General features: G+C 40.3%; 1 protein-coding gene and 1 pseudogene across 1 annotated transcript; both read right to left on the bottom strand.

Annotated features, from left to right (window-relative positions):
• Window positions 1-8641: 8641 nt before the first annotated feature.
• On the bottom strand, window positions 8642-10494 carry LOC104611450 (putative xyloglucan endotransglucosylase/hydrolase protein 30). Its single transcript, XM_010278501.3, has 4 exons — window positions 10193-10494; window positions 9946-10046; window positions 9390-9598; window positions 8642-9309 (listed from the first exon to the last, which is right to left on the bottom strand). Exons 1-4 carry the CDS (start codon window positions 10395-10397, stop codon window positions 8799-8801), a joined length of 1026 nt encoding a protein of 341 aa, XP_010276803.1. The 5' UTR covers window positions 10398-10494; the 3' UTR covers window positions 8642-8798.
• A 3672-nt stretch (window positions 10495-14166) lies between these two features.
• LOC148801186 (UV-B-induced protein At3g17800, chloroplastic-like) lies at window positions 14167-20869 on the bottom strand (annotated as a pseudogene).
• Between the last annotated feature and the right edge of the window lie 2764 nt (window positions 20870-23633).

Below are 23633 nucleotides of genomic sequence, written 5' to 3'. Positions count from 1 at the left end.
CGTTTCGATTGATCTGGAACCGGGTTGCAGAATTGGGTGGCGAAAGTGAATTCTCACGTTGGGTTTTTTGCTTTCTACTACTTTTCAGCCAGTGTCCAGAACTTGGTAGGAAGACCTGTCTTGGTTTGGGTCTCCATGGATTGCCACTTCACCATTTTCAAAGAATCAGGACAACACTTTGTTGAATAGGTACTGTGAACATAGGTGGCAAGTAATGGACACCAAATCCATATATAGGTCTGGTATCTCTAGACTCAGCTAGCTTCACACCACCAAGTCATGCTGTGCGCCTTTGGATCCCCAATAGTCCGGTCCAAGTCATTCTGCCCCAGCCTGTTCAAGATGGCTCAAAATGTCTTCAGGTGGATCAGAGCTCTACTTCTGAATGGTCAATTTCTGAAATGTTCCCAATTCGTGTTTTAGCTGCAAGGTTTCAAGTATATTTTGGTTTGAGTAACAATTTAGTTCCCAAACTTTAAAATGTGATAATTCAGTACCTGCCGTTAATCAATTAGTTAATAATCAGACATTAAGTGACATTTGAAAAGTCAAAAATGCCCTAAGAATGTCATCTAGTTCTCTTTGTCAACCTTCTAAACATTGACAATAAAATAAACAGTTCCAAATTCTAGATTCTTCTAAACAGTCACCAACTTTTTTGAATAGAAAAAGCTAGGATTTGTGACTGTTCAGTTTTTTGTCAACGTTTTGGATGGTTGATAAAGAGAATTAGATAACATTTGAAGGGCACTTTTGACTTTTCAAATGTTACTTAATGGACTGGTTAACGGCAGGTACTGGATTGTCACATTTTGAAAATTCGAATACTGAATTCTTAGATTCTGAAAATCCGGATACTGAATTATCACATTTTAAATTTGAAGATCAAATTGTTAATATTTCGCATATCAATGACCTACTGATACAATATGTATCGGTTAATATGGGCTAATACATAACACAATTTTGATCCTTAACTGTGCAATGATCTGTTTTTTTATTTAATTTATTATTATTTTTATTTGTATATATCTCTTGAGAAGTTCGGATTCGTCCTACTCCAGTTATTTAGGTGCTGTTGCTGATTGCTCAGATCAAGTGTTTATATTTTATAAGATCTAATACACAAATAGGACACAGCTTACCATACTGATTTTTGGGCGGGTTAGATCACGATTAGGCCCAACTTATATAAGCCCTGCTAAGTTTAGAGGGTCCAGCCCATGTTCAAATAGGACACAGCCACGTGCTTTCATCCTCAAAGCCAAGAAAATAAAGTTGCACGTAAAAACTCTACCCTAATGAGGGTGGAGCCCGGGTTGCCTGAGTTGAATTTCAGTGCCTGTTTGGGATGGCTTTCATGTAACAGCTTCTGGCTCTGCAATCTGGGCACCATATAGAAACCCTAGAAGCTATGTTTGGTGGAAAATTTAGAAAGCCCAAATACACTTCCATTGAGTCAAGAAAATGACTCTGGTGAAGCTATGTTTAGTAGCTTCTTCAAAAGTGGTTCAGTGTAAGTAGCTCAATCAAAACTGAAGCCTTCACAAATGGGCCTTTTCAATTGCATCTGGCTTCAGCCCATTTAAAATTTGACAAAAGTTCATCCAACCCGGCCCAAGTTGAACTTTCCCTCCTCAGTCCTCCCTATTAATATCTTTGATAAAAAGCCAATTTTTTGTAAACAATTTGCTTATGACGAGATAGAAATAATGTCTGAAGATGACTTAATAGGTTAGTCATGAATTGTTTCACTCTCTCTTGAAGATGACCTCACAACTTGTTCTATTCTTTTTATCCTTGCAAATAGCTATCCATGCAAATTGATTGTTGTTTTCTTTGTTTTCAATTTAATTATGATGTTACAAAAATAGCATGACATTTGGATTTTATTTTCTCTTGATATGAAGAGAGATCATTGGCATTTCCAAACCTTTTCTGAACCCTAGTTCGCTATGATTATTCTTTTCTCTTATGCTCAAAAACACTTCCTTCTTACACCCTATTTGTTTTTACTTATTTGGATAGGTATGTTTACCCAAGTAAAACTTGCTCGGGTATGTTTTCTTATCCGGATAAGTATGTTTACTTATTCCAGAGTCACTGTTGTCGCTCTCATTGTTATTAGGAGTACTGCTGGGAGCACTCCAGTCGGAAAGTTCATAAGCTTTATGACTAGAATTCAAGGCCGACATGTCGAGGACAAAAGTTCTTTATTTGAAGTTGTTCATGAAAGGAATTTTAAAGAACTAGTTGTGGAAAGCCGAGGTGTCCTCAATAGCTCCAAGACTACCAAGACTAAAGGTTTCAAGCAAATGGTGAAGTCTTACTCAACCAGCCTCCCTATTTAAAGGAAAATGTACGGCCCCGATTCAATTGATCCAACGGCTGTGGACCGGCTGCCCTGGCAACCCGAACCTATGGGCTCCACGTGGCACCGACCTCAGGAGACAAAACGACACAAAGAGATGTGGCTAGTTCGCCCGTTGACTCCAACTAAAAGAACTTGCCAAATCGAACCCCCCCCCCCCCCCCAATACATACCGTCTTGTGCACGGCCTCAATCAGTCAACCCCAACGCCTGTCCTGTGTATGGACCTATAATGGATGACGTTAGTGCTCATATGGGGCACGAGTAATGCACGCGGATAGCCTACGCCCGTATGGGCCACGATCACACACCCTTGTCTTGGAATGATCCGTTATTGGCATGAAGGACAAATGAAGGAGGAGTCACTGCACAAACGTTGAGAAGAGCTCCCCGGCCGAGGGCATCGCCTTGACGTGACTTCACAATACTCTCTTTGGCCGAAGCCGAGGCCTCCACACAACTCACCAATCGGCCTTGACCTCTATGGCCTCTAGAGCAGGGGGAAAGTGATGTAGGAATATTTGGCCGACCTGTGGATTTTGACACATGGCATCAATTGGATGCATCTTGGCCATCCATCATCAATTACATCAACCATTCCCAACCGCTCTTCTTCTAAGGCAACTTCAGTTATAAAAGGAGCTTCCACATTGAGGTAAACATACATAGACTTAAACTCTAAATTTTCTCACTTGCTTGGTTGGACCCTCACAACCCTCAACTAACTTGACCATCGGAGTTTTTGCTCCTGAAATAACTCCCACGGCCCCAACGTCTTCTTTATTACAACAGGTTGGACCCGTCAGCCTCGGACACCAGAAATATAATTGTTGCCCTCGTATCCATATTTGGCATCAACAAAACTCATATTTTTTTCCTTCTTTTCTCATTAGTACCAATATCAACAAGGAAGTTGATATTCTTGATATCCTTTTGAATATATGATTATTTAAGTTGCAGCTTGGTTGATATAATATCGACCTTTAGGTCATCCATCATCCATCTACCTTCAATTCATTTAAAGCAACTACTCTAGCAAAACGGGATTTCTGCAATTTTAGATAAGCCACAAATATTATATTAAAAAGTGCTTCAGCCAAATGGGATTTTTTTTTTCTATATTCTTAAAAAAGTGGTTTTCCTATAAACTTTTTTTTTTTTGTTTTTTGTGAAGCAAAATTGTTTTAGATAACCAATTTAACAAAATTTTTTATTAGTTTACAGCTTGATTGATAGAACAACTTTTAAGTCATCTAACATCTATTTAACTTCAATTCATTTAAAACCACTACTCTAGAAAAATGGGATTTCTACTATTTTGGCCTAGCCACAAATATTATTTTAAAAGAAGTGCTTTAGCCAAATGGGTTTTCTATACTCCCACAAAAATGGGTTTTCTGTAAACCTATTTTGTGAAGCAAAATTGTTTTAGATAACCAATTTAATCACACCTTATCCATTGATTAAGACGTCTATAAAATGAATTTTTTCCATCCACATCATTTTTAAAAGCAATACTGTTGCATTCCGTGACTCATTATAGCGGAAGATGATTTGCTTGATAAATAAAGCTATTTTCTATACCTTTAAAATACCAATCTTATTATTATTATTTTTTGCTTCTACCAATCTTATTCTTTCAACTTCTCACTAATGTGACCCCTTGCTAGCGTTATTTTGGTATTTTATTCGTCAATTCAGCTGAATATCAAACACCACGACACGTGTATAACATCTGTCCAAATCAACATCGTTGCATCCTTAGACTCCCTGTAGCTGAAGATTATTTGGTTGATAAAAGCTATTTCTCTGTATTTTTAAAATACCATCTTATTCTATCAAGTTTCAACCTCTAATTAATGACCCCTTACTAGCTTTATTTTGGTATCTAGCGATTTCCCAGTGCAAATCATTTTCACAGGGTAAAACAACCTAGGGGTGGTTGAACAGTGTTATAAAATAAATAAATATATATATTTTTAAATGGGCATAATTCTAATGTTATATTTTATATTCATCATATTAAACATAATAAATGTGATAAATTAAATTTTTTATAAATGATAAAAATGGTTAAAAATACAAAAAAATGGAAAAGAAAAAGAAAGAAGAATTAATATTTGACTTGTGACCTAATGATTGAATCAAATAGTTCAACGGTTCAACCATAAGGGTTAAATGGATCAACCCATGATAATTAAGTAATAGATAAATGTCAAACATAATAAAAAATATATAAATTTTATAAAAAAATTAAACATATCTCTAATATTATATATTCATCATATTAAACAAAATAAGTGTGATAAATAAGAATTATTTTTTATTTATGATAAAAATGACTAACGATATAAAAAAAAAAAGAGAACTAATATCTGACCTGTGACCCATTGACTAATCCAAATAGTTCAATCATTTAGAAATTTTAGATAAAGATAGGGAATATCTCTAATATTAAGAAAAACAAATGAAATAAGTAAGAATTTTTTATTAATTATGAAAATGGCTAAAATGCATAAATAGAATTAGTATCTTACCATGACCTGCTGATCAGATAAAACAGTTTTGACAGTTCGGTGGACTGGGTCACCACGATTTTACTAAATCAATGCTGTGGTAAAATGGACTGAAATTCTGGTATGGTGATGGATCAATCAGTTCAACCATGATCTGGAAACACTATTTCATTGCTATTAGGCTTGAAGTTATCACTAATTTCTATTTTGCAACCAAACAATGAAACATGAAATCTTTGCAATCGAATTTTCCTTTCTCGATCCATCCGTTCCCAAAATCTTTTGCAATCCAAATCTATACTATTATGAAGCGAATACTTGTTTTGATTTTAGTGCATGTCATAATAATTAAATTTGATTATATAATGTCAATTAATATTTTTACATCCTGCAATTTAAATGAAAATAGTGTTTCATTACTTAGGCTCATAGAAATTTTTTATACAAGATTATATACTTAGGCTCATAGAAATTAAATTCCACAACGATAAGATTTGGATGCTTGCATAAGTGGTTTGCCCAATTCTGCCTCATTCTAATCAATTTTCTCCAATCGCAACACAACTGAAAATGATTAGATGTGGGTTACTTGGACAGATGAGCCCATCATTAGATTTAAGTTTTTATCAAATAGCATGCATAGATACCATATAAACTATATGTATACATACATGCGTGCATGTGTGACTAATAGTTATATTTGTTTGATCAAAATTCTTCTTATATCATACCTTTCTATTATTATAGTCAATACATACATACATACATACATATATAATATATCTTATAATATAAACAGTCTACATAATATAATATGTTTAAAATTAAAAATCGAGCAGAAGGAATATAGGCTGGGTTCAGGTTTATATTTCAGGCCTAGGATGCTAAGCCTGGCCCGGCCCTGATTACCTTAAGGGCCCAGATTTTCTATGGCCCTAGGCTCCATTCAAATGGACCAGGGACTGTGGGGCTCTATGTTCTGTTTTTAGGGTTTTCTTGGACGATAAGGGCATGGGTGCTATAAGCATGCTTGAACCACTGTTTTCAAAACCAGACCGGACTGGACAGTTGGACCAGAAAAATCGGGAATTGGTCACCTGATCGGTTCCGTTTTCTTCCAAAACCGCTTTTTCCCTCAAAACCGTTGATTTTGGTCAGAAAACTGTTGAACTGGCCGGTTAACTGTTCGAACGATTTTGACTGTTTTGCAATTTTTTAAATTTTTTATTTTTTTGTCAGGATGGGCCGGCCGTTCGAGTTGAACGATCAAACCGTTCGAACCAATAACCGGACCCCTAACCGATTCGGTCACCGGTTCGTTTTTAAAAACCATGGCTTGAACTTAAATTTCAGTCTCCAAGTTCAATCCACGTTACGCTGTCCAACAAAAAATGAGTCAAAAGAGAAGATCTTTTTAATTGAAATCCTTATTTTCTAGATTAGCAATAAAATTAAAATTAGGGCTCCCTTAGATTATTTTTTTCCCTTGATATTTGAGCTATATTTTGATGGTTTCTATGGAAAAAAATTTGTTTTTACATGAACGCAAATTAAAAAGACCGAAAAAACAAAATTTTTCATTAAAGTATCCTTCCCTTCCATCCCTTTCCATATAAGCTCTACATTGCAACCAATGTATTTAGGGGTGCAACTTGGCGGGCCTAACCCGATCCCAGACCGATCCAGTTCAAAACGTTGTATGAATTAGGCTTAGATTTTGATCCTTGGGCTGGGTTCGGGTTTAAGATTTTGGGTTTTTTTATTTTTTAGGATAAGCCTAGCAAATATACATACATACATACATACATACATACATACATACATACATACATACATACATACATACATACATACATACATACATACATACATACATACATACATACATACATACATACATACCCACATATGTATAGATATGTATTTACATATATATATATATATATATATATATATATATATACATACATATGCAGTTTTAAAGTTGGTTCATTGACAAACCTGAAGCTGACCTATGGCTGAGCCTAACATGCATTGAATTATAGTATGAGTTGGGCTCAAGTTGGGAAGGTCGGGCTTGACCTCAGGCTTGGTCCTTAAGAAATTTTAGGGTTGGGCCTGAATTGACCATAAACCTGGCCTCATCAGCTTGATTTGCACCACTAAATTTTTTGGAACTTTGCAACTGATTCGTTCTTTAATTAATTCAAAAAACCGTCCACATAAGGAGGGTGCTTAGTTTAGACTAAAAGAAGACATTCAGCAATGCTTTTTGGACTGATTTACTTAATGGCTGAAACGTATGAATTGGATGACTTATTGCTGTCTTTTACTAATTAAGTTAATAATTAAGGAGGTTGTGAGCTCCTTAATGGCTGAAACTGAAGTTCGCTTCATATTCCTGAAAATTTGTTATTTAAATAAAGTAATTTATGTTCTAAAAGATAAAGCAATAAGTGATTCAGTTTCAGCCAACTCACCTGTAATTAAACGGCTCCTCACTTGGAGGAGCCAACTTCAGTTTCATACGATTTCAACTTCAGTTTCACCCAACTCCCCTAGTTGAATTCATCTTACAGGCTGGGCCTGACAATCGGGTCGGATTTCATACAAGTTCAACCCGACCCAAGACCACCAACAGAATATTCATTGTTGGGTAATTGGGTTTCTATCTACCTAATCAAAATATAAAAATAAACTTGGATAATTTGATGCTCTTCCAGCTAAACCCACTTTTTATCTGCTGCAAACAAAGAGGACCACAAATAATTTGTTCCATTGCAATGGGCCCTAAGGCCTAAGAAAATCTTAATCAAAGCCCCCATAAAAAGAAAAATAGGACAGCCATAGAAAATCTGCAACTTTGTTCTTTATAAGCAATTGAGTATCTGAACAGCCACTGGCTAATGTAATACATTCAAAGTCAATGTTTTCTGCCCATCTCTGCTCTTTCTTTAAATAAAATCCAAAGCTGGCCACAGCTCAATCAGAAATTCAGAATCAAGACAGCCCACTAACCCCAATCATTCCAAATTGAGATATGGATGATTGGATGGAAGTTGGACGATTCTTGGTCTAACTAACCCTCATCTAACCATCTAAGTATATACTCTTCCTCAAAAGCCATAGCCCACCCCTTATTTTGTTCATTTGTTTTCTATAGAAGAACTAAGGCTTCATTTAAGAACTACAGCTTCTTTCTCCATGATTGATGATTGATGCCCCCTAATCTGTGTTTGGTTTAATAGAAAATAAGAGAGAAACAGAAGAGTTTAGTTTCCCTCAACTTTCTGTTTCTCTCTTGTTTTCTATCAATCAAACCAAACATATATAGGCCTTTTCCATTACCATGAATTGACAGTGATGCAACTTACCAACCCAACTACCCAGAAATAATTTTCATTTTCTTTATGATTATTTAGTTTGTTTATTTCCATTATATATTCATCTCCCACTATAAAACATAAGCGGGAAAGTAGCAAACCAACCAGACATTAATGGAGGAGAAAGCTTTTCTTTCTTAGGAGTCCTTTTCTAGGAGTCTATAAAAAAATTGAACCACCGGCCCAGATAAATAAAAAGATTACCCAAATTAATTAAGAGAAAATGACCCAACTAATGAGGTTGCTCATGTGAAGGATTCATTTTGATCTTGAGCAAATTTGATGGTTTAATTAAAGCAAACCCTCACATGGAGGATAAGTTCTCAAAAGTCTAGCTCAACCACAAAATATATCTACAAGCGAAAAAGATATTTTCTTAAAAAATCCCCCAAAATCAATCTTATTCAATTTTTTTTCTGTTTATAATATATCACAATAGCAGGAGTGAAAGAAATAAAGAGGAAAAGAATTTAATAAGAAACCAATAACAACTACACAACATCTATTCTCTATTACACATCAACCATATTACACATCAGCCTGGTTTCCACCAGCCGGAAGCCGGCTAGGCCGCCTGGAGCGCCGGCGCCGGCGGCTGCCGAACTTCACCCGACCAGTGTCCTTGAACCTCCTTCTCTCCGACGGGGTGATAACACACTCAGGTGGAGGCACGGGGTATCGCAATATATCATAACAGTACGAGTAGTACATATACTTCTGCCTGAACACTCTCATGGCTCTACGTCGCTCCGGTGTGATAACGGCATACTCAGCCCTCTCCAGTTCTGCATCCTCATCCGCACAGATGGTGCTGGAGAACTCCTGGATGGGGTCCGACTGACAACCCTGCAGAACCAGGTCGGAGAAGTCGGAAACAAAGGGAGCGTACTTGTAGTTCACCTTATACTTGCCACCGGCGGTTGCCCAGTTTGAAGCGTCCCATATCGTCGCGTACAATGCCATGGGCTTTGATGGGTAGTCCCCACCCATCGCATCGCTCCTCACAACCTCTCGGATTGGAACCTCGTCAACGTAGAATCTGGGGCCACATACACATTAACAAATCTGGGGCCACGTGGCTAGTTTGAGAGCCAGAGGGAGGGGGGTTGGATTGCTTACATGATGTTCTTGGCGGTCCAGAGGATGCTGTAGCGATGAAACTCACGGGTCGGGTCGAACCAGAGGGTGTATCTCTCTTCACGTCCACGGTTGGTGCTCCCGTTGCCGTAGACGTTGGTCTGGAACCTCCACTCTTTGCCCTGAACGTTTCCCAGGAATTCGAAATCCAGCTCGTCGTGCGTCTTCTCGAACACATCTGCGTTCGATGTCTGCATCATACCACACAACATGCATCAAGAAATCATGGTCCATGGATGATGATGATATAATAAACTGTATAAACTACAAAGGTGACGATGCATTGATGCCACCAGAGTTGAAAACGAAAAAGAAGACTACTTTGTCTACTTGATTCTTGAATCCGTCCGTGATCAGTACACGTGAACTGACCAGGCCCCACAGCTGGTTCTAATCGAACGAACCCGATTCAATCACACGGTGACTGGGGCTGGGGATTCCATTGTTAGTTATTCAGTACAACTAAAATATATCAAAAATTGGAAGCAAACTTCTGAAAAAACAAGAGGAAAAGGTCGCAAGGAAGAAGAGGTCTTACGTAGAAGGCAACGACAACGCCGGCCGTGTAATCGGACGGCAACTTAATCTTAGCACTGAAGAAACCATGGTTGTAGAGGCTCGACGAGATGAACCCAGACCCTGAAACGTTTCAAAAGCAACCGGTAACCGTAACAGTCGATTAACCAGAAAAAATATATTTATTTCTTCTTTGCTCTCTGTTTCTTGCCTTCGTCGACAGTTTTGGTAAGATAAAAAGCAAAAAAAAAAAATCATTCTTCTGATACCTGAGTAGCGGTTGAGGAGGAGACTGACGCTCTTTCCGTCCGATGACCGGAGGATATTGAAATCACCAAAGAGAGGAGTGTAACCTTCGTCAAATCCTATCGTCGTAAGATTAAAACCGGCTGCAGCAGCAACGAAGGAGATACAGAGAAAGAAAGAGATATGCGTCAACGTTCTAGAGAGAGAAGAAGAACGTAGACGATTCATTTCTTCTGTTACCCTGCCTTTTCCTTCTCTCTCTATCCCTTCTCTCTATCTCCGTTTGTTCCTTCTTTCTCTGCAAATATATATACTCGTAAAACCCGTAACGAGAAAAATGGCGCTTTCGATTTCTACACAGCCGAGAACGTAGAAAGACCGAGCGTACTTATTGTTTCTTTTTCTTACAAAAATACCCCTTTATTTGATCGAATGTATACCGCGTCTGTAACATTGAAACTTGAAATGGGATTAGTCAGTGGATTTGGATAAGGGCTTTTCGGTAATTTGATTCTTCGGGGACTTTGTTGCGATTGGGAACCACACCGAGTTCTAGTTTCCGACGATAAGTGGTGGACGTGAATGCCCTCGGTTGCCATTTAGAAGAGTCTCAAGGGTATTTTCGTCAACCCATACATCTCCGGTAGCGAGAGCACAGGGACATTTTCGTAGATATTTCGTGAAATGAGGGGCGTATATGTATCAGTGTAACGGAACAGCAAGAAGAAAGCTTCTTCGCGTTAGTCCCGTAAACCGTGCCCTGTAGTATCGGTGGCGTGAACAGTGCCACGCTGGCGACAACGCCACCTCTTCTGTATCTCTTCAGCTCATCTTTATACAGAAAGGAAGGATCCAGCGTTACCAGATGCACCATAACACTTGGTACACCATACACATCTACACCATAACAACCGTGTTTCGGGAACATTTTCGTGAAAAACAATGTAGAACAACGGCATAAGAAAGAAGAACCGTCGGATGGGAATAGAAGAATTTTGGATAACTCCGTTAGATCGCCGTTAGATAGAAGTAAAACCGTTGTGGCGTTCTGACAAAGAAGTCCCTCTCTAGCTTACGTGCTAAAGAAGCCAGAAGAGGGTTCGATGGGAACATGGCAGACAGCTGGCGTCCTAATAGCGATTTAATTAATAAGATAAATAGTGACTAATTACATTTTATTATAAATCTAACAGAGATTGCGATTTATTAATTAAGAGGGTCGTTACTTGTGAAATTAATGAAAATAGAAGAAAATTGATTAAATTAAATAAATAAATACTTATAAAAATTATAAAATAAAGAGCGTCTCCTTCTATCGCTTTGGTAGGGTCCATGAGTTGGAGATTCCATGACCTTTCGCCGTCTTTGATGACGTGTAGGATTGTTATTGGGTAAGATGGAATAAGCCGATAACACATGTCGCAAAAGTATGAACTATGAAGCGAAGCTGTCAAATAGGAGCGCCCACGTGTCTTCTTGTAGGCCGCGATTGTATGTGTCAAACTTATGACACGTGGCATTTTCAAAAAAGAAAAAAGCTACTAACACGTGGGTAATGGCTAATGGGTGGCGACATCTTTTGTCTTGTAGTGTGGGGCATATAGTCATATGGATAACCTGAAAAAAAAAAGGAACAAGTTTGGTTGGGTGGGGGATAAAGATAGTGAATGTTAAGTCCAATCTAATCCACGTAAGAGCAGCCTTATGGGGCCCATGTGGGTCCCATTCTAAAAAAAGATGTACTGTAGCTGATATCCTTGTCTACGCCCATCTCATGGGCCGGACTCTCTCTCTCTCTCTCTCTCAAAAATGTCAACAGCCAACGGAGTAGGTTTGTTATGCTTCCATAATTCTGATAGACTAGGCTTCTTAGGGGGAAGCCCATTGGACTACGTAAGAAATAGAGTCAATTCAATGGTGCTTTGCTGCCATGTGAAATGGAGTTATTCAATTTTAGTTTCCAATACCATTCCAAGTTCTGACTTTTGAACCATGAATTGAAACAGACAAATGTAAGCGTTTGGGTGACATGAAAAATGGAGCCGTTTGTGAATTGTGATTGTTAAAAGGGAAATAAATTCATATAAAATGCCAGAATGACCTCATTTATGAGAATATGAGATATGGACAACTAGTGCTCTTTATGCAAGGAAGAATCTCAAATAGTCAAATTCACAATACAGTGATTTCATTTCAGGTGGTCTCCAAATACCTAGTTAGTGTTTCAGATTATTTATCACTACTACCCAGGGAAGGCCAGACTCAGACTCTGTGTTTGAATATGTGAGAGCAAATGGGGTTCTTTATATGAATATTTAGTGCTTGTTCTTTGGTTCCCTTCAATACCAGCAAATGAAGGTAGAATTAATTAAGAGATGACTGCAGCAACATCATTCTTGAGAACAAAGTAATTAATATACCGAAAACCAAGGGCCGGATTGAAGGGTTAGTAATCCAGAGGATCTCCCATAAGATGGACGGTCTATCCTAGCAACCCACATGGCAAAATGCATGGATTTTGACACACTGTACCGACTACCGACCTTGGAAGCTGTTTGGTTTTCCTCTTTCAACATTTCGTGGTTGATTTTAAGGGAGTCCTCATTTAGTAACAAGGGAAAGCAAAGTCAAATAAAATGACTTGTGTCTATTACTTCTCAACTGCGTGAAGCCTAATTAATGATGTAAGCAATTCATACCATTTCATGGTTTCTAGATGACTCTCACAACTCTACGGCTCATCTCATTGGCTTGCATGAAACTGGAAATGGAGTTTGGAAATTGGAATGGAACATGAGAGAGAGAGAGAACCAAGCATCCACCTACCGGCTACCGGCTTCAGGAATCAGGGCCCATATATTTGACACATTTTCGCATATACACAAGACTAGTCTAGGACTCACCATTTGATGGGTCCCACTTAAGAGAGTAGCTATTACCAAAAATCAGAATAATGACATACTTTGATTCATGTATTTTGCTCGGAGCCCTTAGGAGTTGCAGGCTCGTTGTAAGTCTCTCAACTCAACCACTTGTTTGTCTGTCTGTCATTAATTTTATGTCGTTCCGGTGCTTTCAGCAGTTTGGTTCACCGTGTAGTTTTCAACTTGTGAAAAAAATTAATGATTGTTAGCTTCTTCTCTTGTCAAGCTGAAGAAAAATGATTCACATGCTCCACAACCAGCTTTTGTATTTGAATGGGTATTCTGTACATCCCGCAAAACAGGATCCTGATTGATGGTTACCAAGTCCTAACCACTTCGGATTAAAGCACTTTTCCTTTTCCTTTTCCTTTTTCTTCGTGTAGAAACAAGCTCAGCCATGCCCATACAGACCCATTAATAAACCCATGACAAGAGAAAAGTAATCTTGATAACAATGGGTCAAGTTGGTTCACAATTAGGATATCTTTGACCACCAGAGTTCCCTGTGCAATACTTCCTGTGGCTTTGCTTCATTCATCCGTGCAAATACCAGCCAACTCTGGTTCATCAAACATTCAACTACTATTCATTCTTATTAACTTTTGTGTTTATTGGTACCAAAATTGCTGATTCCTAAAAGGATACTTTGATCAAGTTCATAGTTCATACCAAATTGAGTTTATTGGTATCAATAGGTATGATACTCGTACATTTCATACTTCAATATAGAACCAAAAGAAAAAGAGATCTCACCATCATATCTACTGATTTACATTTCTGAATCCTAAAAGCCACTTTGTTTCTAATTATATACACAAATATTTATTACTCAAAGTATCGATAAGATATGAGTTTCGGCCGTATCGTATCGGCACTTAGAAACGACCGAAACTCTATTTTTTTTAGTTTTTTTTTTTAAATTTGGATTTTTTGAGAAGCTTTTAGCATGTTTTTTATTATTAAAAAAAATTAGGGATCCAAAACACCTGGAAATAGGCGTTTCAGACCGTATCGTTTTCAAAAGATACGATATGATACGCTTGATACAGAGAGTATCAAACCACGTCTGCACCCTATAAAAATGACCCAAATGCAACTGCCCCCAAGACTACCAATAGCATTGTCATTCCCAAAAAGGTAAGCCCAATAGCTTCATCATTAGATGTATCAAATGAATCATCCTCTGCAATTCTGATGTAGCCTATCAAACAAGGCCAGTGTCTACTTTTCTTTCAAAGGCAGCTTCTTTCGTCCTCATGGTTGCATATCTCTGCAGTGTCACTGCATCCAAATACATGACACAGGACCTCAATTTATAGGACTTTGTTTCATCACCAGAACCCAATATGCCTCCACCAGTCACCATCATCAGGTGGTATATGAACCAAGGAATCTGAAACCCCAAGCTGGTTTTCAGGTGCCAGATTGTTCACAATTACCTGGTCTTTGATGAATTCATCAGGAAGAGATTTCATGGTTCTCTCAACTCTTTCGAGAAAATACCACAGTATAGAAGCCGCATAGAGCTTCCAAGCTTAACCTTGCTAGTATATATAGACTATAATATCAAGAGGCTTAAGGGGAGTGGATAGATTCCAGTTTCTATTATTGGTTTGGCCACATATCCACTCTGCCAGTAGGATCTGAGGGCACTGATATTAGTGGTATCATCGAAATGGTGTTTTCCATAAACTTTTGTACAATCAAACAGTAGATTATCTCCTCAAATTCTTTCTTTCTTTCTCTCTGACTTCAGCTCTTCTCCTGCAAATATGAATGTTAGTAAAAAGGAATCATCTAGCAAGTAGCAACTGATGGGGTAAATATTGTGCAGCAGTATAACTGCACCACCTCCACCATTATTGATTAGCAAAAAATGAAAAAAAAAAAAAAAAAAGATAACCCACGCCACAATTGGTTTTTCTGTCCGTGCACTAACATGAAGATTTTTCTTCTTTCTTTTTATCCATATGCAAAGTTTTGGGTTAAGTTTGTACTTTTGTGGCCAATAGCAATTCTTCAGAAATTTAAGGACATTGTTTTCTGGATACATCAGGATGCACTGTTAGGATTAATTCATGGTTCAGTACCATTTACAGTGGGACACCATGAGACCTTCTAGTGTACAGCCAATCAACCCAAGTTATTTTTCACTAATATTCATGTTTTTTCCATCTATCACTGGTTGGAATAGTTCGTCAAATATATAAGAAGAGTGGTGATTTATGGTTTTATGCCATCCGCATATGATGTAAAGTTCACCAGATAGACTGGAAATGAGAAAAAAAATCCAAAACAAGGGATGCCAAAGATTGTAAGCCAGATGAAGATAGAATTCTTCTAAAGGCTGGTAAGAAAAAAAGCATAGAAATAGTCTCTCAGTTAAGAAAAAGAAAGAAATAGTCTCTCAGAAGATCTAATCATTTAAGCCTAACTATAACTGATGTAACCGTTTCTGGTCACGTACCATTTTTTGTGATGTATAAATTTTTTTGGCTAAGTACCTCGTTATTTGACCCGGTGGTGATGTGCCTTGGTGATGAGCTACTTGGTGGCGAACTCCCTGGTGGAGAACTGCCTGGTGGTGAGCTGCCTGGTGGCGAACTGCCTGGTGGACTTGTCATTTGACCTGCTCCTAGGCGGCCTGCAACTCAGAGGATGGTGGAGCTCCCTGGTGTAGCGCAACCCGACTACCCTCTGCATGAGGTGGTTTCCTCTCCTTTGTAGGCGGCGGGTGCTAAGGGACCTGCGAGAACTGAATCAGAGGACTCGGGGGTATTTTCCCAGCGGAGATTCTCCAATGCCTAAGTTAGCATTCTGATTACAGAGAGCTTTGAGACAAATGAGAGAGCTAGAGAGCAGGGGTTACCATCCTTTTTTTCCCCTCCCCCTCCCCTTTGGGGGTGAGGTCTTTATATACCGGAGTCTGCGCGAGTTAGGTGGGTGAAAAGCCTCCAAACGGTAAGACTCGTCACATCCCGTCAGAACTGGGGTACGGTGGTGAACTCCTCGATGTCGTCAGGCTGGCGCTTGTGTCAGGCGGCTAGGTCGGCGCCTGGGCCAGGTTGTCAGGGCGGCGCCTGCGTCAGTCGGCGGGTCGGTGTCTGGGCCAGGTTGTTAGGTCGGTGCTTGTGTCAGTCGGCGGGTCGGTGTCTGGGCCAGGTTGTCAGGTCGGCGCCTGTGTCAGTCGGCGGGTCGGTGTCTAGGCCAGGTTGTTAGGCAGGAGATCTTCCTGCGATACTTGGGGACGAACTGCTTAGTGGCGAGCTGCCTATGCAATGCCGAGTTGTCTAAGTTGCCAGGCTGAGGGTGAGCTGCCTGTGGCGAGCTGCCTGTGGCTAGCTGCATGTGGCGAGCTGCCTGTGGGGAGCTGCTTGTGGCGAGCTGCCTGTGGGGAGCTGCTTGTGGCGAGCTGCCTATGGTGAGCTGCCTGTGGCGAGCTCGAGCTGCTTAGTGGCGAGCTGCCTAGGGCGAGCTGCCTATGGCGAGCTGCCTGTGGCAAGCTGCTTATGGCGAGTTACTTATGGCGAGCTGCCTATGGCGAGCTGCCTGTAGCAAGTTGCCTATGGCGAGCTGCCTATGGCGAGCTGCCTGTGGCAAGCTGCTTATGGCGAGTTGCCTATGGCGAGCTGTCTAGTTGTCAAGAGGCTACACTTAGTTGGCATGAGGTGCCAGGTGTCACAATTTCACTAGAGGGCCAAATCTGCCCTCATCAATTGCCCCCCACTCCCGAGTTGAGTGCGAAGGGAGTAGATTTCTTTTGGCCCGTAAGTCGACGAGCTAGTAAGTGCTGATCCAATTCCTTAGGCTTCGGGAGCTGCCTATATGTGGCGAGCTACCAGTAAGGCGAGGGGGTCTCCGCCAGTTCAGTAGTGTAGCCCTTAGACTCTGGGGCGATTTATAGTTCACTTTTGCTGATTTTGCTCCTGTTGAGGAAGCGACTGGATATTTAGCAATAGTGTGGCCCGTAGGCTTTGGGAGTTTTGTAGTCTACTCTTCTTTTGACTTTTGCCCGTGCCGAAGAGGCGACCGAGTCTTAAGCAGTAATGTGGCCCGTAGGCTTTGGGAGTGACTCGTAGTCTACTCTTCTTTGACTTCGCCCGTGCCAGAGAGGCGACCGGGCCTTAAGCAGTAATGTGGCCCGTAGGCTTTGCCTGTGAGGTGTCGAGCTATGATTGTGATGCATCAGATTCGTAATGCCGGTCACCCACTCCTACAAGAAGCTACTAGGAGCTCGACCTTCGGGGGCAGCACTACTAACTTTAGGTCGCTAGCTCACACAGGAGCTTTGGAAGGCTCGACCGGTAAGGGTGCCTATGTAGTCTATTGGCCGCCAACTCCTGTGGAAGCCACGAAGAGCTCATCTTTGTAGGGGGGACCTTGCGGAGAGGACTGATGAGGCATTATCTTAATTGAAAGTAAGGTTGGTAGAGCTAGTTAGTCTATTAGCTCCCTGCATAGTCTTTGAGTCTGTTGGCCGCCAACTCCCGCGGAAGCCACAAAGAGCTCATCTTTGTAGGGGGGGCTTTGCGGAGAGGACTGATGAGGCATTATCTTAATTGAAAGTAAGGTTGGTAGAGCTACTTAGTATGTTAGCTCCCTGCATAGTCTTTGAGTTCATAAAAAATGTAAACTATAAAGTGATAGCTTCAATTTCTAAAAAGTGAGGACTTAGCTTTGGTAAGATGAGAACTTAGCTTTTGTAGGATGAGAACTTAGCTTTTTGTAGCGTTTTCCCACAGACGGCGCCAATTGATGTAACCGTTTCTGGTCACGTACCATTTTTTGTGATGTATAAATTTTTTTGGCTAAGTACCTTGTTATTTGACCCGGTGGTGACGTGCCTTGGTGATGAGCTACTTGGTGGCGAACTCCCTGGTGGAGAACTGCTTGGTGGCGAGCTGCCTGGTGGCAAACTCCCTGGTGGTGAACTGCCTGGTGGACTTGTCATTTGACCTGCTCCTAGGCGGCCTGCAACTCAGAGGATGGTGGAGATCCCTGGTGCAGCGCAACCCGACTACCCTCTGCATGAGGTGGTTTCCTCTCCTTTGTAGGCGGCGGGGTGCTGAGGGACCTGCGAGAACTGAATCAGAGGACTCGGGGGTATTTTCCCGGCGGAGACTCTCCGATGCCTAAGTTAGTATTCTGATTACAGAGAGCTTGGAGAGAAATGAGAGAGCTAGAGAGCAGGGGTTACCATCCTTTTTTTCCCCTCCCCCTCCCCTTTGGGGGGTGAGGTCTTTATATACCGGAGTCCTCGCAGGTTAGGTGGGTGAAAAGCCTCCAAACGGTAAGACTCGTCACATCCCGTCAGAACCGGGGTACAGTGGTGAACTCCTCGATGTCGTCAGGCTGGCGCTTGTGTCAGGCGGCTAGGTCGGCGCTTGGGCCAGGTTGTTAGGGCGGCGCTTGCGTCAGTTGGCGGGTCGGTGTCTGGGCCAGGTTGTCAGGTCAGCGCCTGTGTCAGTCGGCGGGTCGGTGTCTGGGCCAGGTTGTCAGGTCGGCGCCTGTGTCAGCCGGCGGGTCGGTGTCTGGGCCAGGTTGTTAGGCAGGAGATCTTCCTGCGATACTTGGGGATGAACTGCTTAGTGGCGAGTTGCCTATAAAATGCCGAGTTGTCTAAGTTGCTAGGCTGAGGGTGAGCTGCATGTGGTGAGCTGCCTATGGCGAGCTGCTTGTGGCGAGCTGCCTGTGGGGAGCTGCCTGTGGCGAGTTGCCTATGGTGAGCTGCTTAGTGGCGAGCTGCCTAGGGCGAGCTGCCTGCGGCAAGCTGCTTATGGCGAGTTGCTTATGGCAAGCTGCCTATGGCGCAGCTGCCTATGGCGAGTTGCTTATGGCGAGCGGCCTATGGCGAGCTGCCTGTGGCAAACTGCTTATGGCGAATTGCCTATGGCGAACTACCTATGGCGAGATGTCTAATTGTCAAGAGGCTATACTTACTTGGCATGAGGTGTCAGGTGTCACAATTTCACTGGAGGGCCAAATCTGCCCTCATCAAAAACCATGCCAAAATCCCTCACAGAGGATGGCGCCAAGAGTTAGATTTCTCTTCATTTCAATGTCAATGCAAGTAAATGTATTCTTGGAACAATTGCAATTTGAAAATCCTAATTTGAACTTTTCATTTTTGTTCTAATACTGTCATGTGTTTGTACTTGCTTTTGTGGACAGATGGTGATATACATGTATATTCACAAGTCATATACAATACCATCAATACATTTTCATCTTATTTATTGTATTGATAAGTCACTTTCATATCTTGCTATAAATCAAATAAAATAAACACCAATTTGTTCTTTCCTCTACTATAAGGATGCATGGTTTGGTTGGATCAAGATGGGGAGGGCCTCAGGGGTTTCGACTAGTCCTACCTTTTTGACATAGGTCCCACGTGTCTGATGATGTCATATCACAAGGGAGGTATTAATCCATTTAGAAAAGAGAGGGGGAGGAGGTCTTAGTATTTAGCATAAACATCAAGGGAGGTTTGAGCCTTTTACCCTATAAACTATTATAGCTGCATCAAGTCCACCACCAATTAGGTTTAGGGCTCGTAACTCTACATCACAACTGTTGATGGCCTACCAAGTTCTACCTTCTACATATGTGAGTCCATCCTAGGCCCTAGGGTGTTTGATGACGAAAGAGTGTCCTATGACACTTGTATTAATTTATTGGATTAAATGGAGATGCACAGAAGTACAAGCTATATATTTAGGTCGTACTTTGTAGTTTAGAGATTGTGTAAGAGTTTTCGCAAGGCAGGTAATCTTTTGCATTACTGATGATGTCAATAGGCAATAATAAGTGAATGTTTTCAAAGGTCCTCGTGTTTCATGTCTGTCATATGAAATATGAAAGAATACAAAATTTGCCAAAGGAAATCTCATATATATTCAACTAAAACTGGAGCTAGAGCACTTTGAATCAATCCTCCATTATACTGCTTAGTGGTTTTTGCTCAATTATGTTGGGATTAATCTCAATTTGGGCTTCAAACCATATAGCTTGAGCATATGATCAGCATGTAAATAGTAAATGGTGGACAATTTCTTTTTGGTGAAAGCAAAAACAATAGAGCTGACCAACTGGGTCTAACCATCTAGTACACTTGTCTTTTGTTAGAATGCCCTCCCATAGAGGGTGTTCTCCAACGGCTTAAATTAATTTATTACCTAGTCGTTGGAGATCTCCTTCTCCTCCATCGGTTACTCTGTAGCCGCATCCGCAGAAACCCATTGGAGGGAGCTGTTTTCTGGCTCCTGTCGTTCTCTTCTCCTCCTCAGTTTCTTCAAGCAACAATTAAGCATAAAAGGCTGGCATAGTCAATATTTAATAACTAATAAGTCATCAATCAATCAATAAATAACTGGGTACACACAATCTTCTATATATGCTTTATTATACCTTGGCATCATAGCCATTCTTGCAACGGCACAGATATCCACTGCCGCCAATGGAGTTAATGCATTCAGTGTTGTTTCCACAGGCATAGTTCACCTGCAGGCTTGGATCTCTGCAGGTTTGGTTCCCAATCGTCCACTCCAACACCACAGGAGTTCCCGTCTGGTTCCCAAACTTATATGGCACTCTCCCTGTAAAGTTCCATATATCTGATTCCATGAAACTGAACCATTCATTCTCAACCAGGAAGGCATAGCTGCAATTGGAGTCATTAGAGCTGTTGCTTTGGAGTTTTACTTGAAACATATCAAGACCCCGAGGAATGAACGTTTGGCAACATTCAATGCTGGAGCAAGATCCGTTGATCATATTGGCGATACTGCCACACACAGAGCTGCACCCGCTTTGGAAACCGTTAGGGTTTACGTAGTCGGACAGAGGAGAATAAGAGAGAGAGAAGGAGGAGAGAGAGAGAGAGAGAACGAGCGAGCGAGCAAGCGAGAAGGAGAAGAGAGAGAGAGAGGGAGATGTAATAAATACATTGATAATTTCGATGTAATTAGTTGGTAAAATGTAATTTTACACTGATATGTTATCAAATGCCTGCAAGGTGTAAAGTTTACCCTGGTTCGGTTTTATATTTCTATCAAATACAGCTTTAGGCTTAGTTTGGAAAGTGTACAAATGCAGATATGTAGAGTGCAAAACATTATATTTTGTACTACACGTTGTTTTTCTTTACGAGCTTGCACGACAAATTGTTTTCTTGATTCAACAGCCCCCAACAAGATTGCTCCCCACAACATCCCACAGCACATCCTGCTGTGTATTAGAAACATCTCCTAATGATAATATCAGAAATGATGATGTCATCATTGGGAGATATTCCCAATACACAATGGGGATGTGGTGTGGGACGTTGTGGGGGTGAGGGGAATCTTGTTGGGGGCTGATTTGAACTCTGCCAAGAGATTGTGTGTTTGGTGTCGTGGTTCTCAGCTTGCCAGCAACAATCTCTTGCAATTTTATCAAATTATTCATGGAATTTTTAGGAAAAGATTATGGAAGCCATTGAGTAGTTTGGTATGGCTTGTACCATTGATTGTGCTAATACTAAGGTTGTTTTTGTCGCTTGGAGAAGTAACTTGAAGCTCCATGAGTTGATTCTATTTTGAGCCCGATCCAATATTTCTCTTATGAGAAGATTGGCTTTTGGGGTTGATCTCTATCTTGAGCTCAAGTACTTGGTTCCCCGCATAGGTTTACTGACTTTAAGAATTTTAGAAAAGAACTTTTGGTGGTGCCTAAGCACATACATGCTAAATAACAAACTAGATTTCTCATAATTGATTTATTGTCTTGAAATCTCTTCAATAGTGCAAAGGATTTGACTGAGAACTTTGATCTGCAAAAAAATCTGCCTTCCAGAAGAGCATACAGACATCAGCAAACAGCAAATGAGTGAAGGGTGTAATACATCGACATAGTCCAATGCCCTCTATGATCCTCAAATCAGCTGCTTGTTGAAGCATCTGAGAGAGAACTTCCAACCCAATTATGAGTAAATAAGGGGAAAGGGGGTCTCCCTTTCTAAACCCCTCCTAAGATGGAAATGACCATGTGCTTCTCTCCCCAGTTTAATGTAGAATGTGGGAAGAGATGCATTCATGTGTTAGCTAGGCTGCACCATTTGTTTGAAAATTTCATTATGTGAGGAACTTCATTAAGAAAAATCCGATCCATTATCTTTAATGCATTTGACATGTCAAATTTTAAAGCTATGTAACATGCCCCTTTCTTTTGAGACTTCATCATGTGAGTGATCTCCTTAACTAAGAGGATATCATCTGTAACCTGCCTCTTCTTAAGAAAGTCTGCCTAAAAAGGTGAGATGATTTCTTCTAATATAGGTTGCATCTGCATGACTAGCCATTTGGATTTGATCATGTAACTTACATTACAACGACTCATTGGCATGCAACTTGTTGTACTCACCGGTTGACTGGTCTTAGGCACAAACACTAAATTTGTGTTATTTAGCTTTCTAGGCAGATATTTAGTGTTGAAAAAAAGTGGTTCACCATGAAAACATCACTACTTAGTATTCCCTACTATTGTTAGTAGAAGCTATAAAGCCATTTGGACCTATATCCTTATGGGGGTTCAGTTGTTTCACCACTGAAAACATCACTACTTCTAGGATAGTATTGTTGAAAATTTCAGTAATTTCATCTTTTCTAGAAACTCATTCATCATGAGCATTCTTTATCTACTTAATTGTATTTTTTTTTCTATTTTTCTTATTTGTTGTTTGATGGAAGAATTTGGAGGTGTTCTTGTCTCCATCTTTGAGCGCATACTTCTCTTGACTTCAATCTCCCCGTTTACTCCTTACATAACCAATAATGATATTGTTGTTGTAGGAATTATAGTTGCTCTACTTGTGCCTTTGAGGTTGTGTTCATGTATGAACGGGATATTTGAGCTGATAGCCTTTTAAGATGATCTTGTATACGACCAAAGGTTCTACTATTTCAGTCTCTCAAATTCTTGTAAGTCTTAAGTTTTGGTGATGAGCCAAAAAGCTGGTGAACCTCTAATTTGGTGTTCTCATATATATGCTTGAGATGATTTTTTAACAGTCTCGATGTTCATACTATAAGGGTAAAAATGGAATTGTGGTTTCCTTAAATTTAGTCTCAATTCTATTTCAAGTTTAATAGGCCCGTGATCTGATGATATGATTGAAGCTTTAGGGAAAAGATGTAACCAGCATGAAGTTGTCAAGGCTCTATCTAATCTTTCTAGTACTTTTGAGGAGCCTTGCTGTCCATTTGACTATGTAAATGTGGGACCCACAAAATTGTGGGCACTTAAGCCATTTTAAACTACTTCAGCATCCACCTTTATCTAATATCTGATCTGAATCAATACTAGATTGTTATTGTATTTATCAGTGAAGTTGGTTTGTTGTATTTTAAAGAATAATGGGTTCAAGTTTCAAACAAATTTTTTTTTTAATTCAATTCATGCATGATAGATAATATCAAAATTATTTTAGTTCATCTTATTAATTATAATATAGCATTTTGATCATTTTAATCTACTAATACTATTAAATATCCTGTTGCAT

The sequence above is a fragment of the Nelumbo nucifera genome, chromosome 3 (assembly GCF_055504915.1).
Source record: "Nelumbo nucifera cultivar China Antique chromosome 3, China Antique-T2T, whole genome shotgun sequence".
NCBI lineage: Eukaryota > Viridiplantae > Streptophyta > Magnoliopsida > Proteales > Nelumbonaceae > Nelumbo > Nelumbo nucifera.
Note: the sequence above shows the minus strand (reverse complement) of the source record. Positions and strands in the feature narration are given on the sequence as shown.

Bases quoted from the DNA above. Each gene is read 5' to 3' on its own strand.
- LOC104611450 (XM_010278501.3), bottom strand. From the start codon at position 10,397: ATGAATCGTCTACGTTCTTCTTCTCTCTCTAGAACGTTGACGCATATC. The intron at 10,047-10,192 runs GTATCAGAAGAA...GAAACGTTTCAG, and splicing joins CCTCCTCAACCGCTACTCAG to GGTCTGGGTTCATCTCGTCG. The intron at 9,310-9,389 runs GTAAGCAATCCA...ATGTGGCCCCAG, and splicing joins TGGACCGCCAAGAACATCAT to ATTCTACGTTGACGAGGTTC.